This window comes from Aphelocoma coerulescens, chromosome 13, assembly GCF_041296385.1.
Source record: "Aphelocoma coerulescens isolate FSJ_1873_10779 chromosome 13, UR_Acoe_1.0, whole genome shotgun sequence".
NCBI lineage: Eukaryota > Metazoa > Chordata > Aves > Passeriformes > Corvidae > Aphelocoma > Aphelocoma coerulescens.
Window position 1 is genome coordinate 10,462,801 of NC_091027.1, and position 18,049 is coordinate 10,480,849.

General features: G+C 42.0%; 1 protein-coding gene and 1 long non-coding RNA gene across 9 annotated transcripts in view; both read left to right on the forward strand.

Annotated features, from left to right (window-relative positions):
- Positions 1 to 18,049, forward strand: part of FSTL4 (follistatin like 4) — a 217,575-nt gene that overhangs the window by 30,776 nt on the left and 168,750 nt on the right. The window contains exons 1-3 of one of the 8 annotated variants that reach the window (XM_069028752.1): positions 16,296 to 16,376; positions 16,559 to 16,743; positions 16,853 to 17,896. The exons of 4 other annotated variants lie outside the window; for them this stretch is intronic. Coding sequence is in view for 3 of the 4 variants with exons in the window: in XM_069028751.1 (XP_068884852.1) it covers position 17,063 (1 nt within the window). In the remaining variant the exon portion in view is untranslated. Of the gene's footprint in view, positions 1 to 16,289; positions 16,377 to 16,558; positions 16,744 to 16,852; positions 17,897 to 18,049 lie in introns of those variants that run through there. 3 more of the 8 variants (XM_069028749.1, XM_069028750.1, XM_069028751.1) reach the window with 3 other exon arrangements.
- LOC138118012 (uncharacterized) lies at positions 3,711 to 9,447 on the forward strand. The gene is made up of 2 exons (XR_011154958.1): positions 3,711 to 3,746; positions 8,481 to 9,447. It is a non-coding gene; the product is annotated as an uncharacterized lncRNA (long non-coding RNA).

Genomic DNA, 18,049 nt, shown 5'->3' on the forward strand with positions numbered 1-18,049 from the left:
AAAATAAAACTGTGTGCATGTGTGCCAGCAATGTACTATGCTTTCTGCCCAGGTTCAGTTGATGACACTTTGTGGATCAGTGACAGAGCCAGGTGCAGAAAGCTGCTAAAATTACTGATGGGTTGAGGGCCACTGTGATAGTTGGGTCAGAACTTGCCTGGTATTAATGTGTGGGGTTTGAGTGTTCCTCAGCAGCATCCCTTGCAAGGTCTGCAGGACATCTCTCTCTTACTTAAGTTACTGAGAGAGGAGGGGTGGGCAGGCTGTCACTCAGACAGTCGTCCCCCACTGATGGATGTATAGATGGAAAGGCCTGTAGCAGGACCACGACTTGCCCATCAGAAGCCTAGAGTGGGGACCTCTGTGCTTGGTGAGGGCATCATCTACTGTGCTTCTCTGGTCCTTTATCCAGTAGGGCTCCTTTCTGCAACATAGTTCAGACCGAAGTGTGCCTGATACTGTCAGATGTTAAATATAAAATTATGTGGAGACATTACATCTTTGGGAACCTCATTAAAATGTCTCTGGTTCCCACTGCCCTTGCTCTGCAATACTGCATCGTGTGCAGGTGGGCAGTGAAAAGGATTCTTCGAGTCCCTTAAGAAAGAGCTTCAAAACTCTTCTCTGGAAGGAAACTTAAGGGCTAAAGGAAAGTTGATGGGATCCCCAATGAAAACAGCAGCAAAATGGAAAGGCTGCCAGGGACTCTGCTTGGTGCAGGGAGGAAAACTAGGAGGGAGGTACAGGAAGGTGAGGGACATCTCAATTTCTATCCTGTAACAATTAGAAGGGGTGAGAGGGAAGAGTGACTGGAACAAAAGGGGGAAGCAAGTACTTGGGAAGGCAAAAGCCCCAGGTCTAGTCTGGTTTACCAACCTAAAACCCTGATTGACTTACTTATTCACAGAGGTGAGGCAGTGACTTCCAGGACCCTAGGAGATGGATTTGCTTTCTGCAAAAATTATTTGCTGGGCAACTGCTGGTGCTTACTGGTACTTTCCAGTGCTTTTCCTGTGTGCATATTTGTAGCCAGTGGTTTTCCTGTTGAAGAACTCAAAAGAATAAAGCTTAGGTTCACTCTAAAGGGAAACGCAGGGAATTTTAGAATGGCGTGCCATGACAGATATTGGCATGCTTTCAATGCTGAAAGCTTGCTCTGTGCTCTGGTCCACAGGGTATTGCTGGCCTCACTTCTGCATGGAAAACTGTCCTTCTGCCCCACATATCCCTGGAAGCCATGGCCTCCTTACCACGACCCTGTGGCATTGCTGTGGGCCGGGTCTGCTGGCTGAGCTGCCTTCAATCCCCTCAGCCCATGCTGCTCACTCCGTGTCTCCGGCAGCAGCAGTGGGAGTTGTGTGCTTGGCTGTGTTTGCGAATTTGGCCTTTAGCTGCTTGGTCTCCCATTTTGTTGACGGCTGGAGAGATCATACAGAACATACAGAGGGATGTGGCTGTGTGCAGTGAATAATGATGAAATGCCTGGTTTGTGTTACTGCTTGAGCACGGTTTAAAAGAGAACCTTCATGGTGTTTGTGTTCAGAGCCTCTCTTGAAGCAAGGGCAAGCTTAAAGGGAAAGAAAAGCTGACAGAATTTCACATCCCAGCCAGCACCTCCAGGAGCAGCACCCCTCTGTCTGTCAGACATCACTGTGCCCCTTCCAGAAACCCTCCCTGCCTATAACAAGTAGCACTAAGGATGCTGGAAGTGAATTATCTTTAGAGGAGAACTCTGCTGTCAGAGTGGGTGTGACTTTTCTGTTTAGCTGTGCTGAATTATTTTGAATAGATGTTTCTGTGGTATGGACCAGCCCCCAATGACTTTGTAATACACAGCTCTGCAAAACAGCTTCTTAGAGCTCTCTCTGGGGAAGCCAGTGTTTTCCACTGAGTGAGAGATGAGATTGTAAGGGCTGCGCTTACCTCCCTTAAAAACAAATAAACATTTCAACAGCCTGAGGTAACTAAGTGTTATCCTGGTATTTTGTAAGGACTTTCTTTGAATAGAGGGAGACTTTGTTAATACTGTAGTACTGGAGCAATACTCTGCAGCTGACATTTGCAAAATCTCTTCCGTTTTGTATTTCATTATTTAAACAGTTCTTACTCATCCCTAAAGGTTCTGCTTTAGTAAAGGAAAAGCAGATGTGTGTACATGTGATCCAGACTCATGAAAAAAGAATATGGGTATGCACACTTGCTTTTTTCTTACAAATAGAAGATCCAGACAGAAAAAAAGGTCTTAATTTCATGGCTATCTGTAATCCTCCATTCAGTTAAACCAAGGTATCCCAAATCCTGGGAGTGCAGAAACCAGGGATCAGGAACCTATGCATGCATTTAGTGTAAATGCAGTAATGCCTGAGCCAGGCATGGCAGCAATCCACCAGCTCATCCCATTTTCAGTACTGGCTGTCCTGGATTTTGCTCCTGGTTGCTTACCTGTAGGAGGTGAGAGAAGACTGAAGCCTTTACAGATTTGTCTGTGGTCATGGGGAACACAGGAAAGGGCACATGGTGTCATCAGCAGGAATCATGAAAACAGTGCTTTATCTAGAGCTAGTGAAGATTTTACCACAAATAACTCATCCTGCTCTGTCCTTCTTATCTCTCCTTAGGCCTTGCAAAATGTATTTCACGTACACAGTGTCTCCCTGCTTGAACCAGTTATCTGCCTCTCAACAGCTACTTATTCTTCCAAAGTACTCTTACTGCTTGGATTTGATGTTTATATATATACAATCATTTTGCTATTGTGCTGCTTGTGTGTGGATGCAAAACTGCCTTAGCTCCCTGCGCTCCATCTCACTGCAGTATTGATATTGCTATCCATGGTGGTAAAATTAATTAAATTATGTTCTCTACTTATGAACTAGTTTATTACTTTAATTATTTATTACTACTACAGCTAATTTGATATAGACAATATTGAATTCTGTTTCAGTAACTTTTCCTTTTAAAAACAAACTGCTAGTTTGAATTCATTGGCAATAAGAACCTGTTATTGATTAGTTTGGCCTCAAACTGTGTGATGAGGAAATAGTGGCTGTGTGCCATGCTAAGCCTTCAGCCCAGAATGTTAACAGCAAGCTGCAGTTATTTTTCTGGGAAACATTTCTTTGGAAAGTGTATGAAGACTTGCAGGTGTGCGAGGAAAGTCAAAGCCCTTCAACAATTTCTGTGGCTTGAGCTTAGCTTTATAAAAAGAATAAAGTAAAGAATGCAGAACTGAATAACTGTAATGCCTCCTCCCACTTTTGTACCTCAATCACAGTGTTCAAACATGCCCTTTACTACAGAGTTTTTTGTTGGGAATTAGTAATATCACCTGTAGTGGTGACATTCAGTCTGCTCGTCTGTGTATCTCTTCAGTTCTGTTCTCCAATTTGAAGAGCTTAATTCAAGACCATTAAAATCAAATGTAAGGCTTCCTCTTTCTCTTGTACTTTATTTCATACCATAGTTCCAATAATGACTCCCTGGTTTTTCTCTGTGTTGCTACTTTCTGCTGACTCTTCATGCTTTTCAGACGAAGAGGTTAAATGGCTTCTCTTCTACCATCTCCAATTACCTGTGATAAAGCTCAAGGGTTATACTTGAGAACAGAAAACAAAGGTCTTGTTTGTAAATTAGAGTTCAAGGCCAGTTTTCAGAGTGTTCTTGATCCTGCTTTTCCATTCATCCCATAGTGACAGTCTGTATTTGGTGACCAGTCCTGCTGTGACCCTGCAAGGCTGTGTCCAGAGGTGAGGAAATGATCTTGAAGACTTTAATGCCAGTTCTTTTGCTCTACAGTAGCTTCTCTGATCACAGTCCTTCTCTTTGGAAATGAAGAAAGCCAACATGGTCCAAAGGTCAGGGGGACTTTTCAGGTGGTCAGCCAAAGCATTGCCACCACACTGGGTTTTTTTACAGGCAATTTGAGTATGTGCTAGTTCAGATCTCTCCTGTGGCCAAGCCGAGGAGGTGGTGCTGCTGCCCAGACAGTGGAGGCTGGGGCTCTGCTCCACTGCATAGTCCTTGCGCTGGGTCTGCACAGCTGCAATTTCAGGTCTTTGCCTCAAATGCAGCATGTGCTTCCCAACAGATATAAAATGCTATGGGCCCTTGTGGTTTTCTTGTCTCCTAGAGATACACATCATCCTTTTTTATGTTCTTGAGCTCTTCTATGGAAAAGTGAAGGGCTCAGGGAGGCTTTTCTGTAACCTCCTTACTCTGGTAAGTATCGTTTACTTATTCTGTACAAGTGTGTTGTTTACAGCATATGCAGTGATATTAAACAGCTGCTACATCTCAAGCCGGAGGTAACTGCAGCAGGCCTGGAGTGCCTGTGTAAGTGCACGTCAAATCCCCGTGGATGAAGGGCTCTATTAAAATGTAAAATCATTATCACTAATCTGGAAAGTGGACCAATGCATTTAACATATATGATTATAAACTTTGAAACAAGATGATTTCATCTGGTGGAGCATCTGGGAATTGTGTTTTCATTATCACGTTTTAGAGAGTGAAAAATCTTCCCGTTCTCTCAGAGGATTTTGTGGGATTAGTTGCTGCTGTTTGCTGTTGCGTATTCCTGCAAATGTTTGTATAATTATGTGCATCTCTAGTTCACTCTGCATCCTTCTGGGGGGTTTTGCATGGCTTTCCCTAGAGATGTGCTGGGATGGTTCCCTTCAGATGGCAGGGAAAAATAAGGAGAAGCTTTACCCATGATCAGTTTGAAAAATGATCTGACAATGTGTGCAGGAGTTTACTGATGTGGCAAAGTACTTTCTTGTGCAATCAGTTTCAGAATAACCATACTGACTCAGAAAAATCACCTGATAAAGTGATTTACATGAATGATATTTTCAGTATGAAATGCAATAGCAACTACGCACTGGTACTTTCACTGAAGGGTTGTCTGAATTCCCTTCTAAACCCCTGACAGCAGGTCCCACTGTCTAGCCAGCAGCTCTGACCACACATTTGTGGAAGTCTCTGGTCCTGATGATTGAAAATTTTGCTTATGAAGAAAGTGCTTCCCCAGCTGGATTTTAAGATAAGTGATACAGTCAAGTCACTATGAGAATGTGTTTTTATCAGATAAGGACAGGTCATCCCAGTATGGATTTTCAAACTATAAGGCTATTTGCTATTGTGACAAAAACTGGTCTTAGACTTTTCTATTAGAATAAAGCCCAGTAAAGACAAAACCAAAGCATCTAAATTTAAAATGAGTGAAGACTTCATCAATTTAGCTGCCTGGTTGTTGCTCCTCATTTTCAGGAACTTTACTAGAAAGGAGATGCAGAGGAGGAGAGAAAGAGGTAAATAGTGTGAGAATGGGAAGGGAAGGGGGGTACTTGGAGACGGTGCAAATTCTACACTTGGCTGGGATATCAAGCTGATGTGTTCAAGAGGTAGCAGCTTTTTGGGAGTGTGGGACCAGGCAAGTGTAAAAGTGGTGGAAATATCTTGTAATGGAAAATGCTCAAGTTCCTACCAGGGAAGGACCGTGGTAGGCTTATAATTTTTTTCCAAAAATAATCTACTTCTGGTCAGCCAAGCATGTTTAAATTAGATCAGTGCATAAGGCTCATAAATCACATCCTTTCACAGGATGTTTTAAGAGTATTACAAGTTTTTCTTGAGATGTTGCTTTCCTGTTTTCAGAGGTAAGACAGGAGATACTGATGGAGGAGCAGGCAAAGCAAGGTTACTTGGAAATAAGGATACTCCAGAGAGTCTTAAAGAGTGAAAGTTCAATGGGAAGTTTCTCCCTGTTCTTCTTGGATAGAAACAGTACAGTACAAGCAGAAAGAATGACAGAAAAAGGAGAAACTTCTAAATAATTTGAGCAATATGAGCATATAATATAATTTGAGCATATGACCTCTCAAAATTTCTTGCCCACATTTGAAAGACACCTTAAGGCTGTTGGCCTTACTCCAAGGTCTCAACCAGCCTCAGGTCTTGGTGTCTTAAATCTTAATGATCTTTTCACAAAGAAGATGTGGATAAAATGGAGTCTTTTGGCAGACTTTTAAAACTTAATTATTTTACAAAGGTAAACTTAATTAATAGAATCAATTGACACCTGCAGTTGAACTGACTAACACATTCTCTTTCCTCAAATGTTTAACCTCTACTAATTAATACTATTGTGCAGTCTGCTGTAGCATCCCTAACTTTGTTCAGCCATGTGGAAGCCAGGGGTTTCTTTTTTAAAAATTCAAAGTTTGGACTTAATGGTCTTGGAGGTCTTTTCCAACACAAATGATTCTGTGATTTAACTGTAACATCAATTCCAAATGCCAAATCTACACTTTTCTTTGGAGATAGGAGTGTTTAAGAAGCATTTCTTACTTTTCAGTGGGGCAGTGTAATTACCAAACCCGATTCCACCGAGCCCGTCTCTGTGACTCCACATTGGGCTAATTCATTCCTCTAGAAAAACCATTTCAAATCTTGTCAAAGAATCTTTCTTGTCAGAAACTTAAGAGCACGTACAATATGTGAAGTAATTCAATGATTTAACACTGTTTAAAACAGAGGAACTCCTGTCATGCCTCTTACTTTGCTTTTAAACCAATTCCATCAAGAGCATTTGAAATCAATGACTTTAAACTCCTCTGTGCATCCGCATGTCTCAAGGAAGGACTGAGGATGTTGCTGGAAATTTAAATAATGACTTTGGAAACCAATAGCAACATCTGTCAGTCACTGCAGTCCCCCCGTGTGGCAGCAAAGAAGGCTTTAAAATACACCTGGTGAGATAGTGCCCTTCATGACATTGCACACTGAGTTGTACTCCTCTTGATAAAGGTAATTTTGAAGGGTTTTTTTCCTGTAAGCAAAAAACAGGTGATTAAAGTCAGGTGAAGTTTTGTGCTTGTAAAGTGGCTTGATTATAACTTTAAAATGTGAGGGTTAATAAAAAGATCAGAAGTAAAAGGGGATGTTAATTTTACTTGGTCTTTAATATTGCAGCAGTTATGTTCAATCATTTGTGAGACAGAAGGCTGTAAAATACATCCTGTAATGAGGTTACAGTAAAACCAAACATCATCATCAATAACAAAATCTCCCTATTTATTTACTGATCTCTAAATAAAGTGTGATTGGAGTAAATATGATGGGAGACGTTTAATTAAACTGAATGAAGGAGTGTTGTAAACATCACATAGCAATGAAAACAGAAAATTAATGTGTTGGCAGACCACATAGTTAAGACTCCAAAATGCATTTATAGCTATGTCCTTTTGATGAATCTTTCAGTACATCTGTGAATGCCTTCAAACTGATTGAAGGATGTCCAGGTGCCACAGTACTTTGCCCAGCCTCTGTCAGGGCTGTTGTCCTTCTTATTTTCAGTTAAAACATTGCAAGTAAAGAATGTTTTCCATAAGGAAACCTGGCTAATACCCACAATTCCATAAAATAAGATACAGCTTGCATTGGAAGAATTAGTGAGTGTATTTTCACAGATGTAAAACGGTTATGGTCTTGATGTAAATCTTTTTCTGAGGATTGCTTCTTTTCTCTTTTTGGTATTTTCTGTAAAAACATCAAAATACATTTTAACTGGTCCAATATTGGCTTATATGGTTCTGCTCCATTCTTCTGTTTTGTTTTGAAATTGCTGGATCCAGAAATGAGGATCCTGTGCCACCAAGAGGAAACTTTGCCTACGATGCAGTTCCTGTTAGAGGTGTTATTTGGAAGAGCTGATGAAAGCCCGAAGTCTTCTGCCTTGCTGCAGTAGAGTTTGTTATTTGTATCCACCATGCAAAACTACTCCATTGCCTCTATGTAAATCCCTCCTCCCTTTATGTGTCCTTTTTTTACTTTCTGAGGGTGATCTAGTCAGTTATGCTCAGATTGCAGTTTCCCACTGGACAAGCTGTTGTCCTGTGGCTTTATAGAATCACCACAGAGGAGCTTCTCAGGGCACACTGATGAGGCTGACTTTCAAACACCTCTGCCTTTCACAGTGAGAGCAAAGCTTAAGTTTCTTTGCTGCTTTTCCAACTACACCAGTGCCCAATTAATGGGAATCCCATATGCCATCTACAGAGCTGTGATCATCAAAAATGTCAAAATTCCTTGTTACATACAAAATAGATGCTGGGAGTTAGGATTCATGGGAGAGGTGTCAGAACCATCAACATACCAAGCTGGTAAGTACTGACTTTGTGCTTTTGGAGGACTTTCTCCATAAAACAAGGTGGAAAGGAGTTGAGGTTGGAACACCAAGTACACTGCACAGACAGATGAAACCAGAGACCATTAAAAGCCCTATCTCTTGAAGTGTACTTTGTGATAGAAGTACATGAAATCCCTCGCTGCACATCCCCATCTGTAATGGTGTTAATGGAGCTTTGAAACACAGTGCACCATGGCTGCAGTCCCACGGTTTTATCATCCTTTTCCCATTATTCCTACCTCTTCTCTGGGAACCGGACTCATCCTTTCTATTCTTTCTCTTTTTTCAGATACAAAGCCTACAGGATGCTGCCAGGATGGCATCGATGTGTGTGCAGGCACACTGCACTGTCCTGTGCAGCCTCACACACTCTGCAGCACAGATAGATCTTGTGCCTAGCAATTGATTCCTATTTCTGTGCTCCTTTCCTGCCATTCCCCTGGACATGGGCTGAGGAAGATGTGCCACACCCCCGGGGAAGCTGGAAAGCATAGCTACTTGTTTCTCTCTCCAAGTGTATTTAAATAAGTTGGGAGCAGAGCCCTTGCACTTGACGTTTTATCAATACTGCCTTCATTAGAAGTTCACTTCTGTTCATTAAAGTTCCCTTTTTAGACATAATGTGTCACTTCTGCCCAAGTGAGAAGAAGGGTATCTATAGGAGTGGGGTTGCTGCATTATTTTGATGTTGTCAATTCACAAAGAAATGGGTGATATCAGCACATTGTCTGATGCTCCCCTCCCATTGCTGGAGTTCATTCAGGTTCACATTAAAACTCCACAGGTTAAGACCCCTCAGCAATTTTGACTGGTACCAATTATCTGAGCTTGTAACTGTGGGTTCTGTGGAGCCAAAGCGTCCTTCTCTTCCCTACCCACATCTTCCATTTGACTTGCCAGAAAGCTGCTGTGGATATCACCTCACCAAGGCCAGATTTCAAATTCAGTACATGTTTGTAGTGGAAGGTTTGTTTAGAGTCATGTTCTTTGCTTAAAGCCAGTCTGTGAAACTTCAACTGATGATTCCTATAGTGTCTTTTGTAATCTGCACATCAATGTGATGACACATAGGCTACTGAACTACTAAGGAAAATCCTAGGAAGATATTCAGGCTTAATTAAATGCTTCAAGATATGCTACATGGTTTTTAGCTGTAAAGGAAGATGTAGTTGCTTTTCTCTAAAGTGTAAAACAATCAAGCTGAATGTGGAAAATTGGATAAAAGCCTCTTACCAATAAAAACTTCCATATTTGCAGTGCTCTCAGGTTTCCCATTCTGTGCAAAAATGAGCTATTGGAGGTAGGTGGTTGATCATCCCAAAATGTAAAACTGAAATAGGTCCAAACTGCTGGTGATGTGTATAAATGCTTAAAGGAATGACCCAGCTTTCCTTGCTCTCTGAATTGACTATGCCTTGATTCATATTTATTCAGTTATGATAGAAACTCTTGGTGGCTTCGTGAGAAACAAATATAATATTAATGTTGGCAATAAACCCAGTTGTTCTACCATGCAAAAGGTGCAATTTTCCTCTTAATGAAAAATTTAGATCTGCTTTGATCATTTGGAAAGCATGAAGTAAACTAATGAAGCAACTTCAGGACATGAATTCCAACATTCTTACTAGGTAACTACACAGCGTTGCTCCTCGTAGGCCCAGAGGATCTTACTACAAACTCAAAATAGAAAATCAGAGAAGAAATTGCAATTAAATTTGCAATGCATTCAAAGAGCTGGAAGAAATTGTGTAAGGCTTGAAAATGTATCATTTATTCTCTTTGCTGATGCATACAGTCTCTTCCTTCTCCATGAGAGATGGCACCAGCTCTCCAAGTAAGTAGAGAAGCTGGCACACAAACATTTTCTAGGGCATTAATAGAGTCAAGCACAGATTGAAAATATTGATAAAGCAAACTGCAACATGTGCAGAAGGATGTCTGGGTGTGCATTGTAGGAAAAGCCATGGTGGTGATGAATAACATGCCCAGGATGTGGATTCCTCTGGTGAGAAGAAAATCCTGTGTGGGCTGTCCTAGGGGTAGCTGAGATAGGTGATGAGTTGGGGGCTTAATCTACATGTTGGTTTAGCATAAAAGTTAATGTCTTGAAAGGGAAAGGTAGATGAAAGGGCAAGAAGTCTGGCTGAGGTGTTGCTCATGGTGCTGGCACAGAGCTGCAGCTCAAGCAGCCTGTGAGCAGCTTCAGATTCCTGGTTTGGGACTGCAGGTTGCCAAAATCCCTGTAATGAAGCCAGGCTCTGCCTTGTGTGGCTTTACATGACTCCTTCAGGAATGTATCTGCTGCATCTGTTCAGGGCAATAAAAGGATGGCAAATCGCAGTGGTGCTAATTAATTGTTGTGGAAAAAGTTTATATCACTTTCATAGAATCACAGAATCGTTAAAGGTGGAAAAGACCTTTAAGATCATCAAGTCCCACCATCAACCCAGCACCACCACCACAGTCACCACTCAACCATGTCCCCAGGTGCCATATACACGTTTTGTGAACACTTCTGGAGATGGTGACTGTACCACTTCCTCGTGCAATTCAATGTTTGACAATCTTTTCTGTGAAGAAACTTTTCCTAATATCTAGTTTAAACTTCTCCTGGTGCAACTTGATACCTTTTTCCTCGTCCTGTCACCTGTTGCCTATTTTGTTCTGTATGTCTACAGTTCAACTGCTGAAGTAATACCAAACTGCTGAAGTAATGCCAAGAATAAGGAGCATTCATACCAATCAGCATTTGAGGGCTGTGTTTATTTAGAAACCTTTCAGGGGATACAAATTATTGCTGCTGTGAACCTTGCAGTAGGGCTGTGAATAACTTCTTTTTGACATCTAACTGCATCAAAATTGTGAGAATTAATAAAGCAGACATGCAAGCACAGTAAAAAGCTTTACAGGCAGCTTCCAACACTCCTGCCTTGTGAAGAGCAGCAGCATCAGATGAGCTGGGATGAGTAGATGAAGCTGTGATGGGAGGACCTGCAGTACCCAGCTGTGCTGGAAACTGAACCCAAGGTATGGTGTGACCAGGAGCCTCCAGGACCAGTCTGGGATGGAAGAGGTGTCCATGCTGAAATAAATACTGCTGTCACCTAGCCTAGAGAGAAAAGCCTCAGCAACAGAAACACAAGGCTGAGGTGACAAGATAGGACAGAGGAGCAGAGCAAGGAGGGTACAGATCTGAAAAGGACAACCCATGCAAAGACTTTTTTTTTATACTTCAGTATGTGCACCCATGTGTCTAATTGAAAGAGAAAGGTATTAATTACATTCAGAGAAAAGCACCAAGATGTGTTTTGAAAAGCATTCAAATATGTTGATAAGTTCTGGAGCACTTCAAGGTGTGGCTTGGTTTTTTTTCATAGCTTGGCTTGATGTGAAGAGTATCTCTGCAATGTGAAAGGAAATTGTATCTCGAAAAGCCATCTAAGCTTATATTGGCTTGACTGTCATTTTCGTGCTAATAGGTTATTAGAGGCTGAGTTAAATTGAAGACAGGAAACCTTTAGGGTCTGTTTAAGCCATCATAAATATGAATGCTGCTGTCTCTTCATCTAACTATTTTTATTAAGAAAAAAACCAGAGCCATCATTTATCTTGTAAAGACCTTACTAAAAAGAATGATTAGTATGTTGGGTTTATTTTGTGATATTTTTTGCATTCTGGAAGTTAACACACTCAGTGATGTGGTCTCACTCTGTGTGCTTACTTTGCACCAAGGTTGCTGACACGAACCTGACCGATGGAACCTGTGCTGCAGGAGGTCTGGTTGTACTCTGAACCATGGGAGTGGGGAGGGCTCAGCCTTGGGAATCTCTCCCAGAAAACCAGCAGGGAAGCTGTGCACACCTTCTGCAGGAGGTTTCATTTGTCCCCATACTTTGCAGTGTCAGGACCCAGCAATGTCAGTTATATGACATCTGCCATCCACTGTCACTGGGCATAGTGGAATTGGAAAGCAGAAAAACACATCTTAAGAGACAGCTAAGTCTTACAGCATTAGTAGAAAATGTGGTATGGAGACCTGTTCTTTCAGCTGGCAAGGACAGTGTTTCTGTTTACTTCTTGTCATTAATGTTTTTTTTCTTGCTTCAACATGGAAAAAAAAACCCAAAGTCTGGGCACTAGAATAGTTTGGGATGAGAGAAGCAATCCACACGTAATGCTTTAGATCATGATTTCCAATCTCATCACTGTGCCAAGAACCCAGTTACTATTAAGCACTGAATTTTGATGAGATGTTTATGCACAGGGCTGTGAGGTTAAGTCTGTTGTCTCAAAAAATCAGCCCTTCTTGACATTGTCTGAGTCTTGCTCCTCCACCTTCTTCTGGCACAGCCTCGAATAACAGTTTTGATTATGTGACAAGAAAATGTGAAGGATTTAGAAGGATCTGTTCGCTTTGGCTGCATACAGAAACCTCTTCGCATCAAGGAAAATGTTCATTAACACCAACCACACAGCAATTAAGGGTAGTTAATATTTACATGGAATTTTGAAGGGGCATGGTGATAAATTCCTATGTGATATTCCAGAGGTAAACTTAATGTGAAATCCATGAATAAACAACAAACCACAAACAAGACAAAGTGAATGGGTATCAGCATTTTGCATCCCTATCCCTTCTGTCATTTATCCTTCTTACTCCTGGTGTATTGCAAAGCAAAGGCAGTGGAAATTGGGATTCTATATCAAAGAAAGTTTCTTACTCTTTACTCTGATTTCTTTGCTCCGTATTGACCATGCTCTGTCTCCTAGACTTTAACTCTATATTAATGGATATTTGTCCATTCTTCCATAAATAGATCATGTAGGTGATAAGTAGCTCTTTGAGAGTGCAGGTCTACACACTCCGCAAAACTACATGCAGCGAGACTTGCCAGAAACAAAATCAATCTGTTAAACTTTGAATATTTCAAAGAAATTCAGTACTGCGTATGAACAAAGATGCTCTAATGCACTCAAGCCATTTTTTTGGTTACAAAAGCATACCTGGTGAAAAAATAGCACTGCTCAAATATGCAGAATTAAAGAATGCCACCCAAAAATTAATTGTTAAAATGCCTGGTCTCATCCCTCTAATAATCCGGCTCAGATACAGAGCTTTGATAGTCTGCAAACTGTTGTAATGTGACTGGGTGGCAGAGCTTCAAGGAGAGGATTAAAGCTTCAGCCATCCAGAATGCATTCCCAATTGTCCGAATTAGTTGGGCTTTAGCAGGTTCTGGCAGTGCTAATGCCAGTGCTGCTGCCAGCGTGGCTGTGCTCGTACAGGGACCTCAGCCTGGCAGCATGTTCCCAAGCCAGAGAATCTGCATGTCCGTGCTGTGGCGTGAGTGAACCTGCTGCTGCAGCATTCAGCTCCTCCAGCGTCTGTGGTGTGAGTGAGTTCAGCAGGAGCAGGACCTGTGAGTGTTGCTTGGATGCTGGGCCTTTGGGATGAGGTTCTGGCTTGCAGCCAGAGGGATTCCTGTCAATGCACAGCCAAGCTGATGTGCTGTAAATCTGTGAAAATCGCATGGAATTTTATTTATGCTTTCTTGAAGGCCCCGTAGGTGTTTTTTTTAAGGATTATTTTACATTCTTTATCGGTCCTTAAGGTTTATTAAATATCAGCATCCTTAAGGTCCATGATGCACAGGAAACAGCCATAAGCTCTCCTGTCCTTCAGAAAAGCTGTTTCTGTTGTATTTGAAGGTACACTCCTTTCTCTCTCCACAGCCTATTGCAGTGTACTCTGGTTAGGGCTTTAGGAGAGCTAACAGGGAGAATACATTGCCATGGGTTTATGTTTTAATTTAGGTATGATAGAGGACCTTAGTCTGCAAATCTCCACTGTATTTTTTCTGTGTATGTAATGTTCACTGCTTTTGTGAACATTCTTTTCAATCTTTGCTACAAGTTCTGAGCTGCACAAAATTTTAGTAATAGAATATATTTAAATCATCTTTTGTACAAAGGGATTAATTTTATTCCTTATAATCTACTGAATGTTTATTGGAGAAGACATAAAATAATTTTGCAGACTTTTCTGAATTTCAGTGGGATAACATTTGCTTACCAAATGCACTGGTTTTGGAGCCTTTCCATACTCATCTCCCTTTCCATACAGCTGTATACATCTTCTCCCTTCCTATATCCAATTGGTTTTCAGCAGCAAGGGATTAAATCATTCTATTCACATGGCTTCTGCTGTTGCTGTCTATAAATTCTTGACTGTGACACTTTGACCTGTCCCTCTGGCTTTCAGGATTCCCAGGGAGCCCAGCAGTGACCAGCTCACATAACTGTATAGATCTGCAATTAAAGCAGTTTCAAATGCAACTAAACACATCAGGAAAAGATGTGCATAAACCCTCTATGTTTTTACTGTCTGTTTTTGATGTTTCCTTGTAAGTGCAGTTGTATTCTCCTGAAATGAGTTAACCTGATCATGAAAACGCTGCAAACAAGTCTCACCCATTAACCAGAGCTGATTAAACAGTGGCAAATAGATGCCACAGGCTATCAGGTTTTTGAATACCGTGGGGAGGTGGCTGCTGCACTTAGGAGAATTTTCTTTGACAGCACAGTGTTGAATTTTGGCTCAATATTTGCTTGGAAATGTCCTGATCTGGTGCAGAAAGCAGAGTCTCCCAGCTGGGATCATCTTCACTGATGGGGAAACTAATTCTCCATCCACCAGTTATGCCGTAAGGAAATCCCTATTCTCATTGAATGGTTTGGGTTGGAAGGGACCTTAAAGATGATCTTGTTCCAACCCCCTGCCATGGGCAAGGACACTTTCCTCTAGACCAAGTTGCTCTAAGTGCCATCTAATCTGACCTTGAACACTTCCAGGTACAGAGCAGCCACAGCTTCTCCCTCCTAGTTCTTGTTTCCAGGGGCAGGAGCCCTGCCCAAATTACAGGGGAGGTGTAACACAAAAAAAGATCCTGGGAAATCAATGATTTTCTCTTCCCTCTTACCTATTTCCCTTTTTCACTGAAAAAATGCAACAGTTCTGGCAAAGGCTGGTGCAGCCTCTTCTGATGCTGATAGTGTCTGACGTAGCATTAATGTGGAGTCAGACATGAAAAACAATGCAAGTAGCATTGATTTGTTGTTTTCCAGGTTGGTTAAGTTGCTTCTGATTGAGGAAAGGGACTTAAATATATCTTGGCAGTCTGGAGGGAATACATACAACCAGGAGTTGTGTTTCCACAAATCTTAATGGTGATGCTCCCACACTACTTTCAGGGGATTCTGAAATTATTATTAAGGGTGGGACACCAATAATGCTTCCAAAAAAAAAAAATGGGGTTCTTAGTTTCCCTTGGGTCTCAGTGATCCTTATAGGTCCCTTCCAAGTCAGGATATTCTATAATTCATTGTGGTAGGTTTAAATGCAGCATCTGCTATCCACATTCATGCTTTACCTCCACTGTCACCAAATTCTGCAGTTTACAAATTGCAAATTTTGATTTTTATGCGAGGCAAAATGCAGGTGAAGATGAGCAGAGGTATTAAATGCAGTCTTATATAAATAACCAGAATTCTACACTCTTTTTGAAGGCACTGCTGGTGCTGCTGTACTGCTTTCTGCCAGTATCTGAACATCGAACTCTGCTGGGCAGGGGGTTGTGCTGAGGCCTCGTGTAAGGGCTGTGATCCCCAGGTGTTCTAAATGGGAAAGGCATTGCAAGGCTCAAGAAGGGAAAGACTTCATAAGGTGATTCTCAGACAACCCATTTTAGCAGGAAGGGTTTCATGAGTAGAATTGCTTTGTCCCTAAAATATTGTGGATTTAAAAGCTCCAAAAATTTTAAATACAATTTTTTAAAAGGAAAAGTATAAATTTTTCTGAAGTTTCAATTTTTTTGTGCTTCATTTGAAGTGAAAGAACCCTTTTTGCCATGTAACCTGGCTACACCCTGACTCGTGGGAACATCAGTCAGGTTAATGTGATGGGGCTCAGGCATGGGTGGGAATAGGTGAAGGAAGGCTGAGTCCTGCTGCTGCATTGCACCTGCTGGTGATGACGGAAGGTGGGGTGGGGAACCTTCAGTGCTGGTAAATCTCTGTTCCCTTGAGTTGCTGCCTTGGTGTGCCTCTAGTCATTTTGAGACAGTATGGAAGAGGATTAGGAATCATGAGCAGGAGGCAATGTACCAGGCAGAGGCAGATGTCCCAGGTGAGCAAGCTCTGGAGGTAGCAGTGGTGAGAAGATTCATGTGGTCTGATGTTTGGCATGACCCAGCAGGACTTTGTCAGGCGTGCAGTGTCAATGTGGGTCCTGGATCCCCTCCAAGGGCTGATGCTCACCCAAAACATGTAGCATGGGAAGGTCAAGTGTGCATTTGTTCTGTGCTCCAGGGGACAGGCAATGCCAGGCTCCTTACGGTGGCAGAGGAAAACAGAAACGGGTTGTGTGTGCTGGAAAGCATCAATTTTGCTCCCCCTAAAATACAACACCAAAATAAGCCTGGGACTGGAAGCTCCCAGTTGCTGGAGGAGCAGTTGTGTGTCCTGGGCTGCGCTCCCTTGTGCTCCTTAGGCAGGTGAGGCAGAGCCTGGCTTGTGCTTGGTGGGGGCACATCCAAGTGGGATCAAAATACTTTGTGGAGTAATTCTGATTGTAATTGTAATGAACGACTTCTTTTCCCCCAGGTCAGTGAGAAGTGCTTCTGTAGCAGGGATGCCTTGTTCTCTCTTGAGCATGATTTTGAGTGACTGTACCATCCATAGCCCTTGAAGAGCCCACGGGGATCATTGCAACACTATCAGCTGTTGTTGATAATGAGGCATCCATTGCTCTGCTGTTCCACGTGGCTGTGAGAGGACTTGGGAAAAGATGATGGGAACCTTCAACAGAGAACAAGTTAAGGAATGTTTTAAAGCCTTCATGCAGAGATACCCTTTTGTGCCTAAAGGAAGCTGCAAAAGTCCTCTGTTTGGATGTTCAAGTTGGAATACAGGATTTTGGTGTTTTTTCCCGCTATGTTTTCTTGACTCGGCCTTAGGCTGTCTAACTCAGAGAGAAAGATTTTATCAAGTCGCTCATCTTACAAATTTCCTTGAAATTTTTTGCTACTTCCACATATGCCACTCATTTTAACACTCTGTTGGTATAAGATGGCAGCAGGGTTGCATACACTGTGTTTTCTTAGTCAGGGATAATGTAGTCCAGGCTTTTACTGAGCTTCATGGGCATGTAGTGGTTCAGGTGTTCAGAGAAGCGCTGGAAATGCCTATTTAAATTCTTCGCCAGCTACTGGAATAAAGAAGATAAATCATAAATAAACTTAAATTATGATCTGCCTTCTTTGCAGATTTCTCTCCCCACCTCATGTAGCAGAAAAATCCATGTTGTAAATCCCCTGTGAAGCGCTTTCTGCTGGCAGTTCCCGTGGCTGTGTTAAAGGGATGCTCACTGCCATATTTCAAATCTTGGACACCTTTTATTTTCCTCACACAAATGTGCTCCTGGGTGCAACTGGGAGAGAAAGACAGCAGTTTGTCTAGATGATGCGCTCTGCAAGCTCAGATAAGAATATCATGTCCTAGAAAAGAAAAGAAAAAAAAAGGTAAAAGAGGCCAGTAACTCAGGGATTCTGGTTCCTTCAGATAATATGAAGCATGCTCAGCACACCTGGGGATGGAGACCCATCTCCTGGGAAGCAGTGAAATTAAGAAGTGCTGGTGCTGCTGAAGGTAAGAAAGAGAGATTGAGGTCTTTCGGGTTTTTCTTGCATGAGGCTCCAGCTCTCTGCTGAACTTCCATATTCTGTTCTGAGAGACAGAAGGGAGGAGCTGTGTCAGTGTTACCCCTTGCCACCATACCTGCTCCACTTTGTTGCTGATGTT